The 22,513-nt window shown below is 40.7% G+C and overlaps 1 protein-coding gene across 1 annotated transcript in view; it reads left to right on the forward strand.

Moving 5' to 3' along the window:
* The window catches only part of LOC105493659 (cullin 5), a 106,994-nt gene that overhangs the window by 12,237 nt on the left and 72,244 nt on the right, over window positions 1-22,513 (forward strand). Inside the window, 1 exon segment of the mRNA XM_011761498.2 lies at window positions 15,253-15,362. Coding sequence (XP_011759800.2) covers window positions 15,253-15,362 — 110 coding nt within the window.

Consider the following 22,513-nt stretch of genomic DNA (forward strand, 5'->3'; position numbering starts at 1 on the left):
GATGTGCATGGGTAATAAGCAAATGCTGTGACATTTTATATCAGGGACTTGAACATCTATGGGTTTTGGTGTCCTGAGGGGTGGGGTGTGATGAGGTGGGTCCTAGAATCATTTCCCCACATATACCAAGGGACAACTGTACAGTAGTTTGATTCTTTTGAATAGTGGGGATTGGCAAATGGGGGTTTAAAATCACATAACTGGGAGCAATAGTGGCTTCATAAACAGTAAGGGAACCCACACATTCAAATAGCTAACCTCATAATTTACATGAATTATCTAAAACATGCCAACTGGCTTCCTTTGGTAAAGTTATTAGAGTGCTATTAATTGGATATACAGTCATTTACTGCATATTGATGTTTTGGTCAACAACGGATCACATACATAATGGTGGTCTTATAGGATTATAGGAGGGGGAGCTAAAAACTTCCCATTGTCTGGAAATCTTTATTGTAGCCCTTATAATGTAGTAGCGCAGTAACATATCACTTGTGTCTGTGGCGATGCTGATGTACTTGAACCTATTGTGCTGCCACTCTTATAAAAGTCGAGCACATATAATTGTATATAGTACATAATCTTTAGATAATAGGATAATAAAATTATTGTTCTCCTAATAATAACAAATGACTGTGTTACTGGTTTTTGTATATCTTAGTCCATTGAGACTGGGTAATTTATAAAGAAAAGATTTATTTGGCCCACAGTTCTGTAGGCTGGTGAGGTCCTCAGCCTGCTTCTACTCATGGCAGAAGGTGAAGGGGATCCTGTGTGTGTAGAGATCACACGGCAAGAAAGGAAGCAGGAGAGCGGGGAGAGGTACCAGACTCTTTTCAATAACCAGCTCTCAGGGAACTAGCAGAGTGAGAACTCACTCACTGCTCACCACCCTGCTCCCACCCCCGCTGGCATTAATCTGTTCATGAGGGATCCACCACCATGACCCAACACTTTTCGTTAGGCCCGCTTACAATATTGGGGATCAAATTTCAACATAAGGCTTGGTGGGCAAACATCCAAACTGTAGCAGTCCATTTACGGTTGTATACTTGTTATTGTTTTTTCAGAGTGTGTACCCTCTAACAAATTTAAAAGTTAACTGTAAAATAGCCTCAGTCAGGTCATTTAGGAGGCATTCCAGAAGAAGGCTTTGTTATCATAGATGACAGCGCCATTCAGGATAGTGTTCCTGAAGACTTTCTAGTGGGACAAGATGTGAAGGTTGAAGACAATGGTGGTGATGATCCTGACGCTGTGGAGACCTAGGCTAGTGTGTGTGTCTGTCTTAGTTTTTAATGAAAAAGTTTAAAAATAAAAAACCTTTTTTTAATAGAAAAGTTTATAGAATAAGGGTATAAAGAAAGTAAATATGTTTGTGCAGCTGTATAATGTGTTTGTGATTGTTTTTGTTTTTTTTTTCTTAAAATAGAGACAGGGTCTCACCATGTTGCCCAGGCTGGTCTCAAACTCCTGAGCTCAAGTGATCCTTGCACCTCAGCCTCCCAAAGGGCTAGGATTAGAGGTGTGAGCCACGGTGCCTGGCCATGTGTTTGTGTTTCAAGATAAGTGTTACTTACAAAAAAGTCAAAAAGTTTTCCAAAAAGAGGAAAGGTTTTTTAAAGTTAAAAAGTTACAATAAGCTTAAATTAATTTATTATTGAAGAAAAATATTTTTGTATAATTTAGCATAGCCTAAGTGTTTATGAAGTGTACAGTAATATATGGTAATGTCCTAGGCCTTCACATGCACTCACCACTCACTCACCGACTCACCTGGAGCATCTTCCAGTCCTGCAGGCTCCATTCATGGTGAGTGCCCGATTTAGGTGTACCACTTTTTATTTTTCATACTGTATTTTTGCTGTACCTTTTCTATGTTTAGATACACAAATACTTACCATTTTGTTCTAATTGCCTCCAGCTTCAGTACAGTTACATGGTGTATAGGTTGGTAGCCTAGGATAATAGACTATACCATATAGCTTAAGTGTGTAGTAGGCTCTACCATTAGATTTAAGTACATGCTGTTATTTTCACACAACGATGAAATTGCTTAATGATGCATTTCTCAGAACGTCATTAAGTGACGCATGGCTGTAATCCACAATCAGTGTGGTGGGAACTTCACAAATCTTAAAACAACTAAACTGTGGTTGTGTGGTGTTCAAAATGTTATGGGCATGTAAAAGTAAGGTGATTTAAAAAATGCCATTAATTCTATGGATGCCATTATTTCTTGCTTTTCCTTCAGCTTGTGTTTTCACCTTAGCTTTTCTTAAACCTTTGTCATAAGCAAGATGTAGCAAGATATACAGCAATAATAACATTCTTTGTTTCCTTGTTTTTTTTTTTTTTTTTTTTGAGACGGAGTCTCGCTCTGTAGCCCAGGCTGGAGTGCAGTGGCCGGATCTCAGCTCACTGCAAGCTCCGCCTCCCGGGTTCACGCCATTCTCTGGCCTCAGCCTCCCGAGTAGCTGGGACTACAGGCGCCCGCCACCTCGCCCGGCTAGTTTTTTGTATTTCTTAGTAGAGACGGGGTTTCACCGTGTTAGCCAGGATGGTCTCGATCTCCTGACCTCGTGATCTGCCCGTCTCAGCCTCCCAAAGTGCTGGGATTACAGGCTTGAGCCACCGCGCCCGGCCCCTTGTTTTGTTTTTAAATTTTATTTTTATTTTAAATTTTATTTTTCTTACTCTGTCACTCAGGCTGGAGTGCAGTGGCATGATCATAGCTCACTGCAGCGTTGAATTCCTGAACTTAAGCAGTGCTCTTGCCTCAGCCTCTGGAGTAGTAGTCCGCCACTACACCCAGCTAATATTTTATTTTATGTTACGTTGTTATGTTATGTTATGTTATGTTATGTTATGTTATGTTATGTTATGTTACATTATGTTATTTTTGTAGAGATGGGTTCTCACCATGTTGCCCAAGCTGGTTTCAAACTCCTGGACTCAAGTGATTCTCCCACCTTGACCACCCACAGTAATGGGATTACAGGCATGAGCCACGCCACCCAGTTATTTATTTATTTTTCAGAGATAGGGTCTCACTTTTGTTCCTCAGTCTGAAATGCAGTGGCATGATCATAGCTCACTGCAGCCTCCAACTCCTGGGCCCAAGCAGTTGTCATGCCTCAGCCTCTGGAGTAGCTATGACTGCAGGTGCGCCCCACCATGCCCTTCCATCCTTCTATCTATCTATCGCGCGCTCTCTCTCTCTACCTATATCTGTCTGTCTGTCTATCCATCTGTCTGCTGTCTGTCTATCCATCCATCCATCCATCCATCCGTTCACCCATCCATTCTTAGAGATGGGGTCTTGCTATGATGCCCAGGCTGGTCTTGAAATCCTGGCCTCAAGTGATCCTCCCACCTTGGTCTCCCAAAATGCTGAGATTATATGCATGAGCCCCCTCTGTTTTCTTTTAAACGTTTTCTTTTTTTTTTTTTTTTTTTTGAGACAGAGTCTTGCTCTGTCGCCCAGGCTGGAGTGCAGTGGCCGGATCTCAGCTCACTGCAAGCTCCGCCTCCCGGGTTCACGCCATTCTTCTGCCTCAGCCTCCCGAGTAGCTGGGACTACAGGCGCCCGCCACCTTGCCTGGCTAGTTTTTTGTATTTTTTAGTAGAGACGGGGTTTCACCGTGTTAGCCAGGATGGTCTCCATCTCCTGACCTCGTGATCCGCCGGTCTCAGCCTCCCAAAGTGCTGTGATTACAGGCTTGAGCCACTGCGCCCAGCCTAAATGTTTTCTTTTAAACATTTGACGTCATTAAAATATTGCCATAATATTGCTTCTATGATTTGATGTGGTATGTTTTTGTCCCATGAGTTATGTAGGGATTTCTGGGTGTTTTCAGGGCAAACCAATAGGTCAACATTTGTATTATTTTGTTGTAGAGTAAGTGAATTATTTAAAAATGATTCCATTTGAATCATTTTGCAAGCCAGTGGATTTTTCTATTTTTGTTTACATTCTTGTGTTTAAACATTCTTAATTTTTAACATGATACCAAATATTATATTTCTACACCATTATATATCTGCTCTTTTACTCATAACCTGGTAAAGTGGGATTGTTACAGATGCACTAATTGCTTGAAAATGCACTCTTAAATTTCAATGGGAGATGTGGATTTTTGTAAGCAATAATATGTTCTAGAAAGATCTGTATAACATCTTATATTTCTGGCTGATAACACCTACCCCCACCCCAAACACTTTTTTTTTTTTCCTAAGCCAATTAACACAGGACCCAAACACATTTTTAAAAATTAAGTTATTCTTCTGTAATCCACCCTCCCTCCTTGGTTTGGGCAAATGATGGTACAGTATTTAGGCCTGAAGCCTTAGCTCTGTGCTTTTGAGATATAAATTTTCTAACTTTCTCTGAGCCAGTGGTTCAAGACTACAGTGAGCAATGATGGTGCCACTGCACTCCAGCCTAGGTGACAGCAAGACCCCATTTCTAAAAAAAAGTCAATTATAAAATTGAGTTGTTTTGCTTTTCTTATGGATTTTTTGGTTCTTTACATATTCTGGATGAGAGCCTTTTTTGGATATACATATTAGAAATATCCTTTCCTAGCCTGGTGTGGTGGCTCACGCCTGTAATACTAGCACTTTGGGAGGCCAAGGCAGGTGGATCACCTGAGGTCAGGAGTTCAAGACCAGCCTAACCAACATGGTGAAACCCCACCTCTACTAAAAATACAAAATTAGCCGGGCATGGCAACGCATGCCTGTAATCCCAGCTACTTAGGAAGCTGAGGCAGGAGAATGAGAATCATTGAACCAGGGAGGCAGAGGTTGTGGTGAGCCAAGATCTTGCCATTGCACTCCAGCCTGGGCAACGAACAAAACTCTGTATTAAAGGAAAAAAAAAAGGCAATATCTCCTCCACTCTGTGGGCTGCCTTTTCACTCCCTTAATGGTGTCTTTTAATGGCTAAAGTTAATTTTAATATAGTGCAGTGTATAAATTTTTTTCCGTTTATGGTTAGTGCTTGGTTTTAAGGTCATATGAACAAGTTCAGATTTCTACTTGTATTAATATTTTATTAGATTTTTAAAAGCAAAAACAAAGTTTTAAAATTCTTTTTACATATTGAGTCTTAAGAATATATCTTGGGTGTCTGGTTCAACTTAGTGTTTGAAAAAAGAAAAAAACAAAGAATATGTACTGGGACCCTTCGGGAGTCCGTGTACTACAGTTAAAGGAACACTATACTAGAATGCGAGTTGCTTGAGGACTTTTCATTTATGTGCGCTGGTGCACAGTAGAGTCTCAGATGTTTGTTCAATGAATAAATGTAATAAATGACAAGCTCCCCAAAATAAACTCTTTTATCAGTTTTATTATTTTTGCTTTTTCCTTAAAATTATTTGTTTGGGTTTCAAAAAATACAAGTATTGCTAGAATTTGTTTGAAATTTTTTTCCTTTATAAAAGGAACTGAAAAGTTTAAAGGGAATGTGGTATGAAATTTTTTATTTCAGTGGAAAGAGATATTTAACTTCTTGGAAAACAGTGTCCTCCTCCTCCTCCTACACCATGTTTGGAAAGAAATGTATCTTATGTAGTGATGTTTCCACCATATGGTTTCTAGATAATTGTCACTAAATTTTATAATCATAGGTCTTTGCAGTTTACTCTATAAGCCTGACGAAATTAAGCCAAGGACTGGATCTGGCCCATGGATTAGAAGCCCATTCATTCCTTATCCAGGAAAGGACCAGAGAATAGTTAATTAAGAATGTGGCTTTAATCGAGCTAAATTTCTTGGATTTGATTTCCTGCCCTGCCACTTATTTTGCCTGTAATTTTAGACAAATAATCTAACTTAATCTCAGGTTGTACAGTGTGCATAAAATGTGAATAGGCCAGGCACAGTGATCATGCCTGTAATCCCAGCAGTTTGGGAAGCTGAGGCAGGAGGGCTACTTGATCATTTGAGGCCAAGAGTTTGAACATGCAGTGAGCTGTGATTATGCCACTGCACTCTAGCCTAGGCAACAGAGCAAAATCCTGTCTCAAAAATAATAATAATAAAGGAATAATATCACTAAACACATAGGATAGTTATAAAGATTAATTCATACTTGTAAACTATTTGGAACAGTACAGCACGTAACACATAATTAGCAGTCAGATATTATAAAGTAAAATAATCACAGCGATGCAGTGGTTTACACATCTACACTGAAGATTATTGTGAAGCTAAATAATAGAAGATACAAATGCTGAACTAAAATGTATTTACAGATGTCAGATATTCAAACCATTCGTGTTCATGGAAATGTAAGGAAAATCAAAAGAAGTATTTTATACAACAAATACCACACGTACAAAATTTGTTGGCCTTTATGATCCCCAATTAGTGAAATGCCATATATTTGCAGTGAAAAAAATAGTAGAAAATCTTGCAGTGAAATGATTAAACAAAGACAATAGAAATGATAGATTTTTGCTAAATTCCATCTTTCCATAATCTGTTTCAAGCATCCTACTTGATGTACCTGGTACCACCCTGTCTTTCTGACTCTCTCTAGTGCTTTTGTTCCCACAGTCCACCTCCATTACTAAAGCCTTCAGCTCACTGACTCTACCAACTTATTGTTTAATGTCTTATATCTGTGGTTTATAGTTTTCATCAAATTAGACAACATTTTTGCATTTTTCTTCAAATATTCGCTATACCCTTACATCAAGATTCCAATTATGTGTAGGTTAGGTCATTTGATGTTCCACAGCTTACTGATATTCATTTAAAAAATATTTTATTTCTGTGATGTTCATGCCTTCCCCTACCTTTTTGGTCATATAGAATATGTATAATAGCTGACTTAATGTCCTTGTTTACTGAATGTAACACCTGTGTCATTCTGGGTCAGCTTCTTTTGATGTTTTTTTTTCCTCTTGGTGATAGGTTATATTTTCCTGTTTCTTTGCATGCTTGGTAGTTTTTAACTGGATGTCAGACACTGTGAGTATATGTTTTAGGGGCCTGATTTTAAACATTTTCTCTAAATAGTTTTGGATTTGGCTGTGATTCAGTTAGGTAGCTTGGAATCAGTTTGATCCTTTTGAAGCTTACCTTTAATTTTTGTTAGAGTGTGTCCAGAATACCACTCAGAGTAGGGCTACTTTGGCTCCACTGTAGACTCAGTAACTTTCTGTGGACTCTACCCAATACCTGGCACTTTAAGGAGTGTTTCCACTCTGGCTGGTGGCAATACTAACTGTTTCTGGCCCTGTGTGTGCTCTGCTGATTGTTCTGCCCATCCCTTCCTAATGGTTCTTCCCCCATCTCATATAGTTTTCTCACACCCAGGTACAGGTTAGTACTCAGCCACAGGCTGCAAGGGCCTTCTCTCTAAATATCCAGAGCTCCCTTGGTGCCACGAATTCTAGTCACCTCAGCCTTTTCAAACTCTGAATTCTGTCTCTTAAACGTAGTGAAACCACCAGCCGCTGTTTGGGTTTACCCTCCTTGAGATGAGGCCTGGAGACACTCTTCTAGGCAGTATGTTTGGACATTTGTAGCACTCACCTCATTTGTTTTTCTTTTCTCAGGAAGCACTGTCCTGCCCTGCCTTTTGGTTTTCTAGTTGTTTAGGCAGGAGGGAAAATCTGGTTCCTGTTATTCTGTCATGATTGGAAGCAGAAGTCTCTTTCTCTTTTCATCTTGAAGTCCATTTTCTCCCCCTTACCCAACAAAAATTCTCTTCTCAATCATTATAATCATTCTCTTCAATACACCTTTCACTTCCTTGCCCCTGTCTTACTCCGCTTGGGAAAAGTGTTCAGCCCTGGTCAAATCTGTCTCCACTTTTCAGTGCCAGTACCTGACAGCTGAATGTCACTGGACAAAAAGACACAGCCATGCTGTTTGCACCTTAAATTCATGACCACAGTGAGGCCAGTCATACTGCATTTCCAGAGTCACTTGTTCTTCCACTTTCCTAGATGTATTTTTCACATCTTTTCTATCAACATTCTGGCATTTCCTCCCCCATCTTCTCAGGCATTGTCCTTATTTCCACATCACTGGGAAATTAAAGCAATAAAATATGAACTTCTCAGTCATATGACATCTATCCTCGTACCAGCCCCTACATGGACATTCTTTTGCCTTCTCCTCTTAGCCTGTAGTCACTTCCTCCACGTACGCACTAGATCCCATTCCCTCTTGCCTACCCAGTGTAATTTAAATTCACTAGCAGTTTCTCTCCCTTTCCCCACATCATTAACATTTCATTATATCCTGGAACGTTCCTATCAGCATACAATCATACTGTATCCTAGCTTTAAAAAATTATTATTTTGGCCAGGCGTGGTGGCTCATGTTTGTAATCCCAGCACTTTGGGAGGCCGAGGCGGGTGGATCACGAGGTCAGGAGTTCAAGACCAGCCTGGCCAATATGATGAAACCCTGTCTCTACTAAAAATACAAAAATTGGTTGGGCGTGGTGGCGGGCGCCTATAGCCCCAGCTACTCGGGAGACTGAGGCAGGAAAATCACTTGAACTCAGGAGGCGGAGGTTGCAATGAGTGGAGATCACGCCACTGCACTCCAGCCTGAAGGACAGAGCGAGACTCCGTCTCAAAAAAAAAAAAAAGAAATTATTATTTTTTTACTTCCTCTCGCCCTATCAATTACCACGCCAATTCTTTGCTCTCTTACATAGAAAAAATTGTGAAGGAAGTTGTCTGTACTCTTTCCAGTTTTCCTCTTCTCTATTTATTTTTGTTTTTATTTACTTATTTATTTTCTGAGATAAGGTCTCACCGTCGCCCAGGCTGGAGTGCAGTGGCGCCATCATGGCTCACTGCAACCTCCACCTCCAAGCCTTAGTAGCTGAGATTATAGGTGCCACCATACCCGGCTAATTTTTTTTTTTTTTTTTTCCTTTGAGACAGTCTCCCTCTGCTGCCCAGGCTGGAGTACAGTGGCACAATCTCGGTTCACTGCAACCTCCGCCTCCCAGGTTCAAGCAATTCTCCTGCCTCAGCCTCCCAAGTAGCTGGAATTACTGGGGCTCACCATCACACCTGGCTGGTTTTTGTATTTTCAGTAGAGACACGGTTTCACCATGTAGGTCAGGCTGGTCTTGAACTCCTGACCTCAAGTCATCCACCCACCCCCGGCCTCCCAAAGAGCTGGGATTACAGGTGCGAGCCACCATTTCCGGCCAAATTTTTTGTATTTTTGGTAGAGACAGGGTTTTGCCATGTTGCCCAGGCTGGTCTCGAACTCCTGGGCTCAAGTGATCTGCCCGCCTCGGCCTCCCAGTTTTGGGAATTACAGGTGTGAACCATTGTGCCTGGCTCCTCGTTCTCTCTTAATTCCACTCTTTATTCCACTCTAACCTGGGTTTTGTCCTTACTACTCTGCAAAAACTTCTGTGGACAAACTTTCAGTGATTTCCATATTGCTGTTTCAGTGGTTATCTTACCTAATCTGTCAGGAGAATTTCTTAAAATTGATTATTCTGTCTTTCCGATATACTTTATTCACTTTTTGTCCAGAATACCATACTTTTGGTTTTCTTGCCACCTGTGCTGTGGTTGCTCTTTCTGTCTCCTTTGCTAGTTCTTACCCCTCTCTCCACCTCTTGATGTTGGATACCTAAGACCTCACGCTTGGGTCTCTGTCTTTATCTATCACTTCTCTCACAGTGATCTCATCCAATAACAGGTTTTAAAACCCATTTGTATTCTGATGACTTCAAGTTTTTATTTTCTGATAGGCCTTTTAAATTCTAGATTTCCATATTGAACTGCCTATTCAACATTTTCACATGAATATCTAATAGATACGTTAAATGTAATACATCTAAAACCAGTCTCACAAGCTTTCCATCATAAGCTTGTCAAATCTTCTTTTATTCTAGTTGATGGTAGTGCCACACTTACTGGACAAAAGCCTTAAAGTCATGCTTTACTCCACTTTCTCATATCTCAGATGCTTACTGTCAGGAAGTCCTATTAGTACCACCTCTTGGGCATCTGAAATCGAACCACTTCTCGTACCTCCATTGCTATCACCTCAGTCCAGGTCACCATCAGTGCTTTCTAATCCTACACCCAGTTTTAACCCTTGCACCTTATAGTGCATTCTCAACATAGTAATGAGGTAGATTTTAAAATGTAAATAATATTATGACACTTCAGGCCAGGCGTGGTGGATCACGCATGTAATCCCAGCACTTTGAGAGGCTGAGGTGGGCGGATCACGAGGTCAGGAGTTCAAGACCAGCCTGGCCAACGTGGTGAAACCCTGTCTCTACTAAAATACAAAAATTAACTGAGCGTGGTGGTGCGCATCTGTAATCCCAGCTACTCAGGAGGCTGAGGCAGGAGAATTGCTCGAACCCAGTAGGCAGAGGTTGCAGTGAGCCGAGATCGTGCCATTGCACTCCAGCCTGGGCAATAGAGTAAGACTCCGTCTCAAAAAAAAAAAAAAAAAAAAAAAAAAAGAGAGATTATGACGCTTCTTGCTCAGGGTCTTTTAATGGCTCTTCATCTCACTTATAGTAGAAACCAAAGGCTTTATAATGGCCTTCAGGGTCCTACAAGATTCTGCTCAGTAATATCCAGTAAGCTAAGTTACTTCTATGACCTTATCTGCTCTCTCCGCTTTCTTTACTTTGCTCTACCTTGAATATATTAAGCATGCTTCTACCTTAATGTTCTTTGCATTGGCTGCTTTCTCTGCCTAGAATACTCTTTTTTCCAGATATTCCCCCATTGCCAACTCCCTGTTGACTTCCTGCGGCCCATCTGTGTGAGAAGAGTGCTTATGAGGGGATTAGTTGTGCTGTAAGGAGTGAAGGATAGAGGGGCAGGAGTATGGCAAATGTTGCAGTTCTCTAAAGAGCCAGTGAATGAGAGAATTCTAGACTTACTAGCGACTGTTGAGTCCAGCCTATTTGTTATTCTGAATAATAATGAAGGAATTCAAGAAACTTTGTAGCAAGTTAATAGAGATGAGGCAGCCTTCAGTCAGTCAGTGAAAATGTATGTAAATCAAGGTTCATAGTCTGAAGATTCCTTTCTTATTAATAAGGCATTCTCTTTTGTAGATACTGGATTTGGTGTCCCGCCGCTTAGTTATGATTTAATGATATGCTCTTCAGATTAATAGAGAATAGGTCAAAGAACTACTTGAGCATCATTTTTGGAATCTATTGTAAAAGTTTAATAGAAAACATTTAATTATTAAATTCCTTTTAAAATTGAGTATTAGAGGAAAGAGTTTATTATGTGTTCCATCAAAAGGGAGAGCAAAAATATGTTCCCTGGTACTTAACAATGTCTGTTAGGAGATTTCAGAGCCTAACCAGTGTTTAATTTATCTCTAGTATCTCTCTACTGTGGTCCTCTGCATCTTTTTTTATTTTAATTGCAGGACTTACACTATGTTTAATTTTATAATTAAAATTAACAAAAGTGCTTGTAGAAGTAGACTTAGTTGAAATTAGAAAGTATCCTCTTATGAAGAGAGTATTCTGTTTCTCCATGTCAGTCAAGAAAAGTGAGTTCTTTCCATGGTTCTTTCATGTTTGTTCATTTGCACACCTTTTCCTCGTAGGGAAGAATAAAAGAAGAAAATGAGGGTTACAGGAAAATAATAAAAAGTAGAAAAAGTAATGTGAGGCCAGGCATAGAGTTAGTATACAAAGTATATGCCACAGGATCGTAATTCTGACTCTGAATTTCCCAGTAGCCAATACTAAGAGGAGAGTGAAGTTACTTACATGATTCATTTAAGTCCATAAGGTAAAAAGAAACTAGTTGTTCAGGAAAGAAGCATAGCTAATACCAGTACTAAGTTTTTAGTGGATATCTCCCATGGGTCCTTATAATAAGAATACAGTGTCTGGGTGCGGTGGCTCACACCTGTAATCCTAGCACTTTGGGAAGCCAACATGGGTGGATCACCTGAGGTTGAGAGTTTGAGACCAGCCTGATCAACATGGAGAAACCCTGTCTCTACTAAAAATACAAAATTAGCCAGGCGTGGTGGTGCATGCCTGTAAAATTACTTGAGAGGCTGAGGAGGAGAATCGCTTGAACCCGGGAAGCGGAGGTTGCAGTGAGTTTAGATCACGCCACTGCGCTCCAGCCTGGGCAACAAGAGCGAAACTCTGTCTCAAAAAAAAAAAAAAAAAAGAATACAGTGTGATAGAAGCAGGCACCTGGAACAAGACAGTGTATTAACTTTCAGAATGAACTATGTTTGCGAATATAAGCAGCATTCGTAAGAGTATGATGTAAATGTGTGGTTCTTAACCTAGTTTGGGTCATAGTCCATCTAACATTTTTATCATGAATTTGATAAACATGCAGATTGTGGACCAACTTCAAGAGATTCTGATCCAATAGGCCTGAGGTAGGTTTTAGGAATCTATATGTGTAATCACCACCTCAGATGATTTTCATGTAGGTTGTTGTCAGATCATACGTTGAGAAACTGTTTCAGTGTTATAATTTCAGGGAGTTTGCATATTCTACACAATCACTATATGCATTTCAGGTTCTTAACCTGAGCAATATCCTCAACAGATTTGTATAATTGAAAAATAATCATGAGTCCAGGCCTAGTGGCTCATGCCTGTAATTCTAGCGCTTTGGAAGGCTGAGGAGGGCGGATCACATGAATCCAGGAGTTCGAGACCAGCCTGGCCAACATGGCGAAACCTCGTCTCTACTAAAAATACAAAAATTAGCCAGGTGTGATGGTGCATGTCTAATCCCAGCTGCTCGGAGGCTGAGGCATCAAAATCACCTGACCTTGGGAGGCAGAGGCTATAGTGAGCCAAGATTATGCCACTGCACTCCAGCCTGGGCAACAGAACGAGACTCTGTCTCAAAAAAAAAAAAAAAAAAAAAAAAAAGGACAGTCATGAGTTTCATAGGGTGTTTGGTGCTGGTGTACTAGAAAATTAGGTTTTACATTAAGTCTTTAATCCATCTTGAGTTAATTTTTGCATATGGTGTAAGAAAGGTGTCTGGTTTTACTTTTCTGCATATGGCTAGCCAGTTATCCCAGCACCATTTATTGAATAGGGAGTCCTTTTTCTGTTGCTTGTGTCAGGTTTGTTGAAGATCAGTTAGTTGTAGGTGTGTGGTCTTATTTCTGGACTCTATTCTGTTCCATTGGTCTATGTATATGTTCTTGTATCAGTACCATGCTGTTTCTTGGTTACTGCAGTGCTGTAGTATAAAGACACATGTACACATATGTTCATCACAGTACTATTCATTCTAACAAAGACGTGAAATCACCCCCAGTGCCCATCAGTGATAGACTGGATAAAGAAAATGTGGTACATACACACCATGGAATAGTATACAGCCATTAAAAAAAAACGAGATCATGTCCTTTGCAGGGACATGGATGGAGCTGGAGGCCATTTTCCTTACCAAACTAATGCAGGAACAGAAGACTAAATACTGCATGTTCTTGCTTATAAGTGGGAGCTAAATGATGAGAACACATGGATACATAGAGGAAACAACACACACTAGGGCCTACCAGAGGGTGAAGGGTGGGAGGAGGGAGAGGATCAGGAAAAATAATCAGTTAATCCTAGGTAATGAAATAATCTGTACAACAAATCCCCATGACACAAGTTTACCTTTGTAACAAACCTGCAAATCCTACACATGTACCCCTAAACTTAAAAGTTAAAAAAAAAAAAAAGAAAATTAATGACTTTTGTTGAAATTTATTGGCCAAAATAAATCAGATGGTCCTAGTTCAGTGGCTCACTCCTATAACCTCAGCATTTTGGGAGACCGAGGTGAGTGCGCACGTGTAGTCCCAGCTACTTGGGAGGCTGAGGCAGGAGAATTGCTTGAGCCGAGGGGGTCAAGGCTACAGTTAGCTATGATCACTCCACTGCACTCCAGCCTGGGTGACAGAGCAAGACCCTGTCTCAAAAACAAACAAAAAACAAATCACATGGTCACACTTAACTTGAAAAGGAGTATTAAACTAATGACTAACACATATGGGGTCTCTCTCTCCCTTTGTTTTTGGTAATGTAATTGATTATTTTTTCCCTAATATTGCCCTAGTTTTACATTCCAGAGATAAACTGTATGATTATGAGGTCTGATTGTTTTGATATGACACTTGTTTGATTTGATTATATTTATTTAGATTTTTGCATCTTTCTTCTCTGGTAAGATTGGCCTAGACTTTCCATTTCTTATGCTTTTCTCAACAGTTCAGTGTCAGGGTTTTTTGTTAGCATTATCAAAGGAGATGGGGATTTTTCTGTTTTCTTTTTCTCCTCAGTTTTCAGAGTTTATATAGATTTCCAATATACTTTTTGGGAGGAGTTTAGGACAACTACAAAAATAGACTATACAGACTCCATATAAGACCACTCTCACTTCTGACACCAACTGTTAGTTTGGGGGATTCCCAAAACCACTCTCAGGTTTGATAATTCATTAGAAAGGCTCATAGCGTTTAGTGAAAGCTGTTGTACCCATAGTTACGATTTGTTATATATAGGGAAAGGATTTGGATAAGATCAGCCAAAGGAAGAGACTCATAGGGCAGAGTTTAGGAGGGGTCCAAATACAGAGCTTATCTTGCTCTCTTCCCATGTGGTCAGGACACATTTCTCTCCCGGCATCAATGTGTGACAGTATGCATGAGTACCACCAAATAGGGAAGCTTACCCAGCCTTTACTGTCGAGTTTTTGTAGAGGTTATTCACATAGGTGTGATTGATTAATTGCTCACAGGGATTTCAGTCTCCATGTTGACTGACCCTATGTGACCCCAGACCCCTATCTCAAGTTACATTGTTCGTCTTTCCGATTGGTCAGCCTCCACCTAGGATTATATAGGTGTGGACAGTCCCCTCCCTGAATTGCATTATTAGCCTATCCAGTATGACCCAAGGCCTCCCAGACAAAGACACACTTTTTAGACGTAACTTTCTAAGTGTCCAGAGATTATCTACTAGAAGCCAAGAGGAAAGACCAGACTGTCTCTTTGGACAAGGCCAAATTCTTCACTAGACACATTTGTACAATTTTTCTCTTTTATGATTGTCTTCCTGTGATTCCTCAATAACAGATTAAGCCTGTAGGGATTCCATTATGGAAAACTGGTTCATTTAAATTTGAGCCCTTCATTTCTCTAGCTGTCTCATAAAAATTACAGGATACTTTTTATTTAACTGCATTTAAATTAAACTCCCTTTTATCTTTTTTCCCCCCCAAGAATAAAGGTTCTCTTCAGTTTGAAGACAAATGGGATTTTATGCGCCCGATTGTTTTGAAGCTTTTACGCCAGGAATCTGTTACAAAACAGCAGTGGTTTGATCTGTTTTCGTAAGTACCCAGTTTGCTAACATAAAGTAAATTTTGGTGATGTCTTTCCATACCCAAATGGAATGTGTAACTCTAGGTTGTTCTGTTTACCTATTAAATAGTATTACTAGTTATGCTAAGGGTCTCCAAAACCTCTCCCAGGTATGATGATTTGCTAGGGGGCTCGCAGGACCAAACATACAGTCATACTCACAACTATGAGTCATTACAGTGAAAGGATCCAAAGCAAAATCAGCAAAGGGAAAAGGTACATGGGGTGAAGTGCAGGAAAAAACAAGCACAAGCTTCCAAGAAGAGTCTTTTCCCAGGGGAGTCACACAGGACACACTTAATTTTTCCAGCAGTGATGGACAGCGTGTGATATGTTGTCTACCAGAGAAGCTTATTGGAGACTTGGTACTCAGGGTTTTTATAGGGGTGGTCACATAGGCAGTCTCTTTCAACATGTACCAAAATCAGTGTAAACCATATTGTTTATATAAACAGTTTAAGTACAGTAAGCAACTGTTATTTCAGGAAAGTTTTATTTAAGTGTAGGAAACTGTTGACCATTCAAATTCTCAGATGCCAGCCAAGGGCTAATCTTACAAGCAGGCATTTCTAGGGGATGCAGTCTCGGGTGCTGGTTTAACTTTTTGCCATTGGCCAAATTGTCTTTACAGCAGAATTATGTCAGCATTCCCCCATGTAGCAGGGCAAGACCAACCTGTAGTATTGGTCTCAGTTGCCTCTAACCCCTTTTTTTTTTTTTGAGATGGAGTCTTGCTCTGTTGCCCAGGCTGGATTGCAGGGGCGCCATCTTGGCTTACTGCAACTTCTGCCTCCCAGGTTCAAGTGATTCTCGTGCCTCCGCGTCCTGAGTAGCTGGGATTACAAGTGTGCGCCACCATGCCTGCCCAATTTTTGTATTTTTAGTAGAGTCAAGGTTTCTCCATGTTGTCCAGGCTAATCTTAAACTCCTGACCTCAGGTGATCTGCCCGCCTTGGCCTCCCAAAGTGCTGGGATTACAGGCATGAGCTACCACGCCTGGCGAGTTATCCCTTTTTAGGGGTCCTGGATTTAGCCAGTTAAACTCCATTAATCATAAAGTTTATCTTAAAAAACCATGTGGCTTTCTCTTTCAGTTCTGTATAGGCCTTTTTTTAACATGGTCAACTCAGGCACAATTGTCAACTCAGGCACAGTATAACTCAGGGCATTAAGTTGAAGCGGACCTGAAAGCCTTCCAGGATTGAGACAGTGCCATGCTAGGGTACATACACTAACAAATATAATCCCAGAGAGCACATGTAGTTCTCCTAGAAACAAAAAGATTAAAATTGTTAAGATACCCCAAGCAAGATATTAGTCAGGTAGTACAGGTTAACAAGGCCCCCCCATGGCCTCCCACCGTGGGACCTTATATTCTGGGGTTCCCAATTCAGTGTAGTTGATTTATAATTCAGTTCAGGCCTTGGTTTCAGATGGACTGCCTGAAGGCAGTTAGTTCCAAACAGGAGGTGTTCTACATGGAAAGTGCAGAAGCTTGAGGCTGTTCTTTGCCATCTCATAGTTGGTGCTGTTAGGTGTGATTGTAAGTTCACCAGTTTGAATTAAAAGGACTCGTGGCAGCTTGGAAAGGCAACCCTGAGAGATTTCCTTTAGGAAAAGGGGGAAAGCTTTCAGGAATAGTTGTGAGAAGCAAAAATCATTAATCTCCTCCTCCTCTACTGTCCCTTCCCAGATGCTAGGTTTTGTTTTTTCTTCCTTATAAAATCAGTGTATCCCTTTCAGTAATGAAAATTTCGTGTCTTCTCCATCATCCAGATCTGCATGAGGGACAAAAGTTTTTTTACTAAAAACATTTGTATACAACTTAATTAAAAAGACATACAATATTTAGGAAATGGTCAGGATGAAATCCTGGATTTTTAAAACTTTTCAAAATGGGCTTATGTTATCTCCCTTTTGTCCTGATTATGTATCTAGTGGGTAGCCTAGAAAATAGCAGTTCCTTTCTGGGGACAGCTGCATTTAGTAACCAGACTGACTTACTAAGGTGTGTGTGTACCAGGAGGGGTGACAGGAAAGAGAGAAATAGAGTCAGGTTATTAAATCTGTTGCTGCAAACTGCAACCAATCCGGAAAGGCAAACAGAAGTCAGTAGCAGTGAGACATCTCAAGAAGGGGTCAAAATCTAATCTGTAAGAAGTGGGCGAAGGGGCTACACTCTTGTGATGTGCCCTCTCCCAGCTACAGCTTTTGGTAGGAACCACCAGTTGGGAATACTGTTAGTCTCCATATCAGATATATAAGACCAATCAGCAGCTTCATCTTGGATAGTCCCATCAGAGAATAAGCCTTTTTCTTTGGGTGTCTGTGAGTGGTTGAGGTGGTCCAGCCAGAATCCATGATGTTTTCATGGTTTCTGGCTCCACAAGAGGATATCTTTTAAGTCTTCAGTAATCTTTGGCGGCCAAAGTGGCTTACACCTATAATCCCAGAACTTCGGGAGGCCGAGACAGGATGATCACTTGAGCCCAGGAGTTCAAGACCAGCCTGGGCAACATAGTGAGACCCTGTCTCTTAAAAAAAAAAAAAAATTATCTGGGTGTGGTGGCACACGCCTGTAGTCCCATCTAATTGAGAGCTGAGGTGGGAGGATTGCTTGAGTCTTCAGGCAGATTGCTTGCTGCATTGAGGCTGCAGCAAGCTGTGACTGTGCCACTGCACTCCAGGCTGGGTGACAGAGTGAGACCTTGTCTCAAAAAAAAAAAAAAAAATTGAGGCAAAGTCCTGTTTATTGAGTATATGCCTGCTTTTGGTTCAGCACAGCTCGTGTTGAGGTTCAAATAGCCTGGTAGCAGTGTCAGGTTTCAGCCTAGCGTCAGATCCAGGTAGTTGAGATCTGTGATTTCAGGATTCCAAAACAGTTAGTGTCTTGTCTTTGGCAGGAGCAAAGCCAAGATACTGCAGGCTCGCAGTCATATTTCAAGTCCAAGTGATCAGCAAGACTATCCTAAGTCCTTTTTACCTTGTCTTAGGATCCAACTTGATCTGCCCAAAAATATGCACATACGGCTGGAAAATCATCAGCTTCTAAGGGTCAGACATCTAATTTTACAAGAATTCAATAACAATGAAAAACTGCATTTAAAATTCCAAAAGTGTATTTCCTTCATCTGGAGATTTCCTTTGTTTTCATGTTGTCTCTCTTTTTCCCCGGGCATCAGTAGTTTAAAAAGTCATAGTAAATATCATCCGTTGTGGAAACTTATTCTGTTCCCAATACTCACAGAGTTTAAATTCCAGTCCCTTCAGCAGAAAAAAGCAAGAAGTTTTGTCTCACTAATTTTTCCTGATTGGGACAGTCCCTTTAGCATTTGTGAAATGACTAGCAGCATATTACATCTTATGTCAGTTTTGATTATACATCTAGATGCAGTAGCTGCAAAGTACAAAGTCATCTCTTAACCCCCCCACCACATTTTTCCCTTATTTTAAATTTATGTATTTATTTATTGAGACGGAGTCTTGCTCTGTTTCCCAGGCTGGATTGCAGTGGCACAATCTCAGCTCACTGCAACCTCCAACTCCCAGGTTCAAGTGATACTCCTGCCTTGCCTCTTGAGTAGCTGGGGCTACAGGTACCCACAAGGCTAATTTTTGTCTTTTTAGTAGAGACAGGGTTTCACCATGTTGGCCAGGATAGTCTCGAACTCTTGACCTCAAAGTTACCTGACTACCTCAGCCTCCCAAAGTGTTGGGATTACAGGCGTGAGCCACCATGCCTGGCCATCCTTATTCCTTATTTTAAATTTAATCAACCATCAGCAGTAAATTCAGTGTTTATAAGAGTAACCTTACAGCTGCTGGGAGATCCTGACTGGCATGCAAGGTGTAGGGAGGGACTGCAGCAGTAGCAGCTAGGCTAAAGAGACAGCTGGAGTGGTTCACTCTCCCCACTCCTGTTTCTCCCATAGTTTATCTAAAGCTTTGCTCCAGCACTGGGCTCTGATTTTGCTATTATTTTTTTCCTATTTGGAGGAGAGAGCATACAAACTTTTAACATTTTTGGTCCACCCAAACTCACCTTTGGAAACTTTTGGGCCTCTTCCCACCTGGAGGCAAGAAAAAAAAAAAAATCCAACAGAGACATCATCCAGGCTCTGTTTTTTCCTCTCTTCACTTTAGTAGGCATGGCCAGAAACTGCCAGGGGAATGAGGTAGCCAATTCTCCTGGTGTTAGAGCTATCATTTTCAAATTTTATAGGTAATTTTTACCTGTCACAAAACACAGAAACTCAACTGCTGTTTCATACTATGAATGATTTTATAGCCACCGAAGCAGCAAATGTTTGTCATCCTACTGCTGCTTCTCTCTTCACGAGTCCAACTTCTGACACCAGCTGTGTTGACAATCCCAAGGTCACCCCTAGGCTCAGTGATTGCTGGGAGTATTCATAGGACTCACTATGTAGTTGTATTCATGGCTATGATTTATTACAGTGAAGGAAGCAAAGCAAAATCAACAAAGAAAAAGTGCATGTGCCAAAGTCCAGGGGAAATGAAATACAAACTTCCAAATGTCTTCTCGCAGAGGAGTCACACAATAAGCTTAATTCCTCCAGCAACTGACAGTGACAACACATATAAAATATTGTCTACCAGGGAAGCTAATTAGAGACTCAGCACCCAAACTTTCTACTGGGGGCTGGTCATGTAAGCAACTTATGCCTGGCACATACCAAAATTTGAGACTGGCAGAAGAAAAGAAAGTGTTCAACGTAAGTCACACTGTGTAAATAGTTTAGGCACGTAAAACGTTCTCATTAAGGAATGATGGGAATCCTCCCAGAAATCCAGATTGCTACATCCTAGCCAAAGGCCAGCCTTGCATACAGGTGTTTCTTAGGCTAGCAGTCTCAGACACACTATTAAAATGCAGTATCAATGAATTATAGATGTGTAATTGCATAAGCTGTACACATTGAGCTATTGTAATCATTTTCTCTCTTTATCACTTAAAATGCTCTGATTTCCTAAATGATATAGAACCTTGTTGCATACTATCAATTAACTTACACTTCTGGCCTTTGGGAAATTAAAGTTCAGTAAGAAACAGCTGAGGCATTTTAAAGTTTTATTACATTCATGTATACATATGTTTTTTGTAAATCATTCAATAGTAAACTATTTTATGAATGATATATTGGGTGTGGTGAGGTTTTTTGCTGTTATGTTGTTTTTGCCAGTCTGTGTTGATAAGATTTATTATCGAGAATAGTGCTTGTTCTCTGAGTACTCTTGACTTAGAAAAGGAGCATAGTTTGATGGTGTTCCCTATTAAAGTGGACTTCAAAGTAGAAATTGTCAATAACCTTATACTTGCTAAGTTAGAGGCCTCAACACATTGTTTTTCTTTTGTTTGTTTGTTTTTTTTTTTTTTTGAGACGGAGTCTCGCTCTGTCACCCGGGCTGGAGTACAGTGGCTGGATCTCAGCTCACTGCAAGCTCCGCCTCCCGGGTTCAAGCCATTCTCCTGCCTCAGCCTCCCAAGTAGCTGGGACTATAGGCGCCCGCCATCTCGCCCGGCTAGTTTTTTGTATTTTTTAGTAGAGACGGGGTTTCACCGTGTCAGCCAGGATGGTCTTGATCTCCTGACCTCGTGATCCGCCCGTCTCGGCCTCCCAAAGTGCTGGGATTACAGGCTTGAGCCACCGCGCCTGGCCTAACACATTGTTTTTAAAGATCTTTTGGCCGGGTGTGGTGGCTCACACCTGTAATCCCAGCACTTTGGGAGGCCGAGGTGGGTAGATAACCTGTGGTCAGGAGTTCCAGACCAGCCTGGCCAACATGTCTACTAAAAATACAAAAATTACCTGAGTGTGGTGGTGGGCCCCAGTAATCCCAGCTCCTCGGGAGGCTGAGGCAGGAGAATCACTTGGACCCGGGAGGCGGAGGTTGCAGTGAGCCAAGATTGTGCCATTCCACTCCAGCCTGGGAAACAAGAGCAAAACTCCATCTCACACACACACAAAAAAAAGTTCTTTCATCTCCTTGGAGTACCTAAAGCAGTTCAATATATAGTCCTTTTAGGTAAAGGGATTCCTGTTTATCACCAAGACTGACAATAATTAACACCCTTGTAAATTTTAGCCCTATTTAGATCATGTTAATCATTAACATTTAGGTTTAATGATTATATCTTTCTAAATCTCAGTTACTAAATAATGTATTGATGTTAACGTACATTGACTACCTGAGATTTTCCCCCCTTTTCTCATGATCTATATTCTTTCTCAATTGAAGTACTCTTGGTATTTTGGGTGGTATAAGAGATTGTTCTGCATATTGTACAATATCACTTTCGTCCTTCTCTCTTTTTTTTTTTTTTTTTTAAATTGAGATAGAGTTTCATTCTTGTTGCCCAGGCTGGAATGCAATGGTACGATCTTGGCTCGCTGCAATCTCTGCCTCCCAAGTTCAAGCAATTCTCCTGTCTCAGCCTCCCAAGTAGCTGGGATTACAGGCATGCGCCACCACACCTGGCAAATTTTTTGTGTTTAGTAGAGATGGAATTTTGTCATGTTGGTCAGACTGGTCTTGAACTGCCGACCTCAGGTGATCCACCCACCTTGGCCTCCCAAAGTGCTGGGATTACAGGTGTGAGCCACTGCGCCTAGCCTGTCCATGCTTATCAACTCCAGTCATGAACACTCCTTCTGTGTCTTTCTTCCCACCCTGCATTATAAAAACAAAAATTCTCATGTTTCCAGATACCCTTCTAGGGGAATAATACCTTCCTCAATTGAGAACTGCTGCTCTAGATTCATGTACAATTTTAGCCATTTTTAAGTGTACAATTCAGTGGCATTAATTGTATTCACAATGTTACGCAAACATCAACACAGTCCATTCCCCAAACCTCTTCATCATCTGAAACAGAAGCTTTGTACCCATTAAACAGTAATTCCTCATTCTTCCTCCCCCCAGCTCCATTTTACTTTCCATCTATGAATTTGCTTATCTAGGTAACTCACATAAATCTCACATAAATGGAATCATACAGTATTTGTCCTTTTAAAAGGCATACTGTTTTTTAATGGGCTTGGTTATTCAGTTCAGGTTTAATGTTATGACTGATATTCCTGCTTTTATTGCTTCTATA

The sequence above is a fragment of the Macaca nemestrina genome, chromosome 12 (assembly GCF_043159975.1).
Source record: "Macaca nemestrina isolate mMacNem1 chromosome 12, mMacNem.hap1, whole genome shotgun sequence".
NCBI lineage: Eukaryota > Metazoa > Chordata > Mammalia > Primates > Cercopithecidae > Macaca > Macaca nemestrina.